This window comes from Oryza sativa, chromosome 5, assembly GCF_034140825.1.
Source record: "Oryza sativa Japonica Group chromosome 5, ASM3414082v1".
Lineage (NCBI taxonomy): Eukaryota > Viridiplantae > Streptophyta > Magnoliopsida > Poales > Poaceae > Oryza > Oryza sativa.
The window spans coordinates 1397577-1404366 of NC_089039.1; the positions used below are offsets into that span (position 1 = coordinate 1397577).

General features: G+C 46.7%; 1 protein-coding gene across 1 annotated transcript; it reads right to left on the reverse strand.

Annotated features, from left to right (window-relative positions):
- Positions 1–3185: 3185 nt before the first annotated feature.
- LOC136356518 (uncharacterized) lies at positions 3186–5869 on the reverse strand. Its single transcript, XM_066310531.1, has 3 exons — positions 5540–5869; positions 5169–5452; positions 3186–3228 (listed from the first exon to the last, which is right to left on the reverse strand). The coding sequence occupies exons 1-3, from the start codon at positions 5867–5869 to the stop codon at positions 3186–3188; spliced, it is 657 nt and encodes a 218-aa protein (XP_066166628.1).
- Positions 5870–6790: the final 921 nt, after the last annotated feature.

Below are 6790 nucleotides of genomic sequence, written 5' to 3' on the forward strand. Positions count from 1 at the left end.
GAGTGCACTGCACTGCGTTACATGCGGCATGACAGGCTCAACCAAGCTGTAATAAATGCGGTTAGGTGAGCCCCGCTGTGCTTACTTAATCCATACACGCGGAGGAGAAAACACGAGGGGTCGGGGCGCTTCGGCCCTCGGGGCCGAGGCGGGAGTGGCCCGACCCCCTCGGGAAGACTAAGAGGAGGGCGAACACGTCACCCTCGGGCCCGACGTCCCCCGAGGGTGCCAGGCCACGTGGGCGATTGTGTCTGCCTCAAGCCTCTAGTCATGGTACTCCCGGTCCCACGTCACCGACAATTGCCGATTGAGCAGATTTAGTTTTATATTGTTTTGCCAATAACACCGGCTCAGCAATTGACGATTTGTCATCGGCTCCTAGCCGATCAGCTATCGATTATGGATTTAACCTCGGTTTTCTTGTCTTCTTTCTTGTTGATTGCATGATCAAATCAACTGGCATCCCTTTGAACTCAAGAGCAAAATTTAGAACCTGCACAGGAGTTAAACAGATCTCCCATACAATTTTTTTTTTTTGCATCAACGGCAAGTTGGGTTGAGAAAGTAGAGATAAATATCAGCTTAAGCCCATAGTCTTTTCACATCCCGTAAGGTCAGTTCAACGCCCTCCTCTCTGTGATGAGGTAGGTAACCGGCCGGGCGGCGGGTCTATCGATCACATCACTGCACGCTGTTCTGCACCGCTCGCGGCTCGACGTCTCATATGTGCCGCGCGCTAGCGTGGATGTCCTCCATATTTTTGCGACACACGTTACAAACGTATGTGTTCGCTCTAGCGTGTTCCTAACCGCAGAACGTGTGCACGGAAAATTGAACGATCCATTAACACATGATTAATTAAGTATTAACTAATATTTTTATAAAATAGATTAATATTATTTTTAAGCAACTTTCGTATAGAATTTTTTTAAAAAAAAACACAGTTTAGCAGTTTGAAAAGTGTGCATGCGAAAAATAAGGTGATGAGTTGAAAAACCTGAGGTAAGAACACAAAGAGAAGAAAGAAGGAGATTGAAAAGATACGTAAAACGAGGTGAGTTATTAACGTATGATTAATTAAGTATTAAATATTTTAAACTAAAAAATTATATTAATATGACTTTTTTAAAACAATTTTTTTATAGATTTTTATTTAAAAAAATACACCGTTTAATAGTTCGGGAAGCGTACGCGGAAAAGAATGAGAGAAATCTCCTCTCTTTTCTCTAGCTCAAACGTAGCCGCGCTTAATTAGTCCCAATATACACCCAGAGGTTAGAGCGTTACTACATCATTATTGATGAACACATTTTTCAAACTAACCAATATATTTTTCGATAAGTTTTTATATAATTTTTTGTTATAAAAATCCAAAAAAACTTACTTTAGGTTTTATTTTTAATAATTAATATTAAATTAATTATATGTTAATGACGTATCCCGTTTACGTACTACTCCCTTCGTCCCAAAATATAAGTTTTTTTAGTTATGAATCTGGGCAACTGTATATCAAGATTTATAGCCAAAAGTTGTTATATTTCGGGACGGAGGTAGTATTGAAAAGCTAACCTCTACCATTCATTTGAACAGAGCCTTCGTACCACCTTATCAGTTGACTTAAACCTATAGGTGTCCAAACGGGCGGCACGGCCCGGCCCGGCACGGGCACGGGTCCGGCACGGCCCGTTTCGGCACGGCCCGTTAGGCACGGCTGATGAAACGGGCCGTGCCGTGCCGGCCCACGTGCCGAGCCGCCGGCCCAAGCACGGCCCGTGGATGGCCGGGCCGTGCCCGTGCCGGCACGGCACGCCTGCGGCCCACGGGCCGTTCGGGGCACGGCGGCCCGTGAAGGCAGGCCGGCCCGTGTATAAGGAAAAAAAATTAAAAATGGAAATAAAATGTTTAAAAAAAGTAATGATTTACTAATGTTAAAAAATGAAAAAATGGTATTTAAAAAATGGAAATAAAAGTTTTTTAAAAAAGTAATGATTTGCTAATGTTAAAAAAAAAGAAAAAATGGTATTTTTTTGTTGTGTTGAAAAATTTAAAAATATAGATTGTGATTCATTATTTTGAAATAATTTAAAGATAAATCCACACTTGCGAAAATATTGCAAAAGAATTTGTTAAAAATAGTAATGACCTTTATTGATGTTTATATCATTACAGGATACAATGATACATGCTGCCTCGTTAAAAACTTTGTCATGTAAAAACTCATAGGGGAAAATGAGAAAACCATGACAAAGAAAAGAGTACAGCTCAAAGGTCAGAACTACTTCTAACAAAATTCTACTGGGGTTGGTCTGGATCCAGGTAGAGTTGCTCGAACTGGGCGGCCAATTCTTGGTTGTCCGCAGTGTATTGGGCATGTTGTCGAGCAAGCTCCCAGTCTTTAACGCTTAGTAGCATTTCGACGTGGTCGCTGCGCAGAGTCGTCCTCCGGTCTTCGATGATTCGGCCGCATAGACTGAAGGCCGATTCGGAGGACACCGTCGACACGGGCACCGTCAACACATCCCGTGCTAGTTTTGAAAGCACAGGATATGTTATCTTGTGGTCATTCCACCACCCGAGGACGTTGAAATCTTGTGCTTCGTGGTGGATGGCGTCGCTGTCCAAATAACCGGACAACTCTTCGGCCACAACATGCGAAGAGGCGTCTCCACTTGTAGCCGACGAACTGCCACCACCTTGGATTGAACTTGAAGACGATCCACCCCAAATCCTACCCCACTGTATCTTCTTCTTACCTGTAGTGGGGATAGGAGGGGGTCTCTGCTGGCGAACTTCCTGAAACTTTACTTCATATCTTCCAAAAACCTCATATAATTTACGTCTAACCTCAGTATAAAAAGAACTATAATCTACACCTATAGTATCTCCAACAAGTGATAAAATAGCAGACAATCCCCTTAATTTACACCTAGGATCTAAAACAAAAGCAAAAGCATACAACATAGGTATATTTTTCCAATATTTCAAATATTTTTGTTTCATGTGAAAGACAGGTTCAGTTAGAACGTCATCATTTTCGTATTCTTTAAATAAAGTAGCAATTTCAAGAAGGTTGTGCAAAATTATATTAGCAGTTGGATAATAAACTTGTGACAAAGTTAGAGTACAATCATAAAAAGTTTCTAGAAATTGGTAAAATTTTTGGACAATTGCCCAAACATGCTCGTTCAGTACTGAAGACCCGTCACTGTTTCTTGGGCCACCACGTGACTGAACAAAATCAGAAAGTAAACTACAGATGGTGGACAGCCGTATGAACCGGTACCTCCTCAACGACAGCCGTATGAACCGGTACCTCCTCCACAGATGGTGGAGTTGGAGCCGATCCGGAGTTACCGTCAAACCCCGACATGTAGTTGGGGTCGAAATCACCCAAGGTGAACGACGGCGACTGGTATGGAAAGTTCGGATCCATTCTGAAAATTTAAACCGACATAAACAAATTTTCGAATATTTATTGAATTCACAAACACAATACAAATAATACACAAATTTGAATATTACTTACATATTTCCAACCGCGAGCTCTTCAAACCTCTGCGATCAAACTGTTGAACTACGAAACTAATTTTGATTTTTGACAAAATTTGAGCAAATTTTGTCAAAATCAAAAAAAATGCACACTTGAGAACAAAGAGAGCACTTAAAACACTTGAGAGCACAAGATGAGGAGTGTGGGATGAGGAGAAATGGCTGGGGTTCATGCCCTATTTATAGGGCGAAATTTGAGATTTTTTGGAATTTTTTCGAAATTTTTATGAATTTTTTAGCCTCCCAACGGTTATTTTCAAATTTGAACGGTCAAATAGCCGTTAGTGCCACGTGGCGCCTTCCCATTCGACCGCCGCCCGCCCTGTCAGTGCGCCGCTGGCGCTTTCGGCCTGACGGGCCGCCGGCGAAACGGGCCGTGCCGTGCCGGCCTGCTACAGTAGCCGTGCCGTGCCGTGCCGGCCCGCGGGCTCGGCCAGCGGCCCAAGCACGGCACGGCTACACGGGCCGTGCCGGCACGGCCCGTTACTGTAGCAGGCCGTGCCGGGCCGTGCCTGCTACAGGTTCGGCCGTGCCCCGGGCCGCCCGTTTGGCCCGGCCCGTTTGGCCACCTCTACTTAAACCCATCAGGGTGGGTAGGTTTCACCGTAAAAAAAAATCAGCTGAGCTTCGCATGTATGGATCAATTATGAGATAAGTCGTCGTGATTCAAACGGGCTATATACCCAATTAAACGCACATGTGAAAATATTTTATTTATTTTCTTTTTGGCATGAAATAGGTAACCTATTTTGAGTGTGATGTAGTATTTTTTTTCCTTTTTTTGTCATATATACATGCAATTTCATTTTTTTTGTAAATTGTAAATTTCTTTCATGTTTAGGTTAGAATAATTGTTTTTTTAACTATTTATTTGATAAAGAATGTCTTTGTTTAAATACAGGATGACGGGAGTGATGAGAACCCTTAAATTTTTCATGAGTGGGATTACAAAACACTACTATAGATGTGATTTTTCAGATAGCCAAAACGAGTTTAACGGATTATAGGCCGCCTTCCTGGGCATAGGTGTTTGTGAAAATAATAATTTTTATGGATAAGCATCGTCCGTATGTAAAAACTGATTTTTACATGAAAAATCCTAAGACAATTGCCAGAGAAAATCAATTGACTGCAATAGACTATGGCAAGATAAATAAATAAAAATTCTAGATATCGTAGATCCGTGGGAAAGAATCCACAAAAATCATGGCAACCAGGGTCCGCTGCCGTCGTGCCACAATAGTCCGCCATCATCATTGCCACTGTGGCCGCAACTATAACAAGTGGGCTCCATTATGTTTCTCGTTTGGTACTATATATCACCGTGTTAGTCTATGTGCCGTCAACCTCCCATGCTAAAGTTGGTCATCGGCAGATCTACGTATTGACAAAAAATACATATGTTTACAATTAATGTGCACACACATCTAGAATTGTGCAAAAAAAATGTGACAATCATTTTCCAAGATAAGAAATTCAAAAATATTGGTTTTCCAGTTCCATTTCTAGGCATCAAAAAATATTGTTCTTACCTCAGGTTTTTCAACTCATCACCTTATTTTTCGCATGCACACTTTTCAAACTGCTAAACTGTGTTTTTTTTAAAAAAAATTCTATACGAGGTAGCTGCGAGGCGGGTGGCTAAGTCACTTTCACCCGCAGCCGCCCCGCCGCCGCGCGCCCTCGCGTCCAGCTCCTTCTCCCGCGCCTCGAGGTCGGCGGCCCGCTGGTCCAGTGCGGCCCTCTCGGCGCGGACACATTCCAAATTGCGGCGCGCCTGCTCCTCCTGCGCCGCCTCGCGGAGGGACAGGCTGTCCGCCAGCCGGTGCGCCGCGGCCTCTGCCTCCTCGAGAGCTCGCTCCCGCTCGGTGAGCGCGTCCTCACGGAGGCGGAGTGCGGACTCCTCTTCGGCGCAGGCAGACTCGTGCGCCGCCAGCGTTGCCTCCCGAATAATGGCGGCGGCCTCGCGTTCCGCCAGATCCCTCTCCACCACGGAGGCGCGCTCCTCCAGCACCATGGCGCGCGCCTCAAGGGTTTCCTCACGCCGTCGGGACGCCGCTTCGGTCTCTGCCACCCGTTGTTCTCGGACAGCAGCAGCGTCAAGCACCCCCTGGGCGGCGTCGAGCTTCTTCCTAAGCTCCGCCTCCCAGTTCCCGTGTTGAAGTCGGAGGGCGTCCTGCGTCTCGTTCATCGCGGTGGTGGCGATGAGAGCAGCCTGCCGCTCCTCCTCCACTTCATTGGCAATTTCCGCCAACACCGCTTTACGGGCCTCAAGCTCCGAGACGTGCTGGCGGTGTGCTTTCTGGCCCACCTCCACCATGGCCTCCACCGAGCGTTGCCCCTCCTTGACACACGCCCATGCGGCGTCGAGCTCCGCCCGTACTGTCGGTGACGTGGGACCGGGAGTACCATGACTAGAGGCTTGAGGCAGACACAATCGCCCACGTGGCCTGGCACCCTCGGGGGACGTCGGGCCCGAGGGTGACGTGTTCGCCCTCCTCTTAGTCTTCCCGAGGGGGTCGGGCCACTCCCGCCTCGGCCCCGAGGGCCGAAGCGCCCCGACCCCTCGTGTTTTCTCCTCCGCGTGTATGGATTAAGTAAGCACAGCGGGGCTCACCTAACCGCATTTATTACAGCTTGGTTGAGCCTGTCATGCCGCATGTAACGCAGTGCAGTGCACTCGTTTATCCGGTCTGTGACAGGTCACAGACCGGTCAGATCGCGGTCAGGTGGCGACAGGCGGTCTGACGCACACCACGCCCCATCCCGTCAGGACGAGGGATTCTAGGCGCTCGTTCCCAAACGGAGCTAGCGTGTTACCTCCCAGAGATGGCACGTTAGTCCTGGGTAGATATATGCCAGGCTTCATCCTAACCATTACAGGCAAGATGTTGTGTGAAGAAGGGCAAATATGCATGTTGTTAAGCTGACTCATGGTGGACAAGAATGACTGATTTGTGACCCGTCTGACACTAATCATGTCGTCAGCAGACAGCCACGTTCCCACGTCGCGCCTGCCTCCGGCGGAAGTGGAGGTAGGTATGTGCCGTCCCATCAGAAGATCATTGGGACGGCAACCATACAAATCTCCGTCCATTTGTGAAGAAAGGGCAAGTCCAGTTTGGAAAGGGAGAAATGGTGCATGTGGTATCCCCTTGAGATATAAAAGGAGGACCTTGCCCACTTAGAGGAGAGAGGGAGATTGACCACCCATAACAAGGGAGTGGTTGCTTCATACTTT

Coding starts and splice junctions, on each gene's coding strand:
- LOC136356518 (XM_066310531.1), bottom strand. CDS start 5,869: ATGGTGGAGGTGGGCCAGAAAGCACACCGCCAGCACGTCTCGGAGCTT. Junction 5,453..5,539: donor TGGAGGAGCGCGCCTCCGTG/GTGGAGAGGGAT, acceptor TGCGCCGAAGAG/GAGTCCGCACTCCGCCTCCG. Junction 3,229..5,168: donor ACCCGCCTCGCAGCTACCTC/GTATAGAATTTT, acceptor GATTTTGTTCAG/TCACGTGGTGGCCCAAGAAA.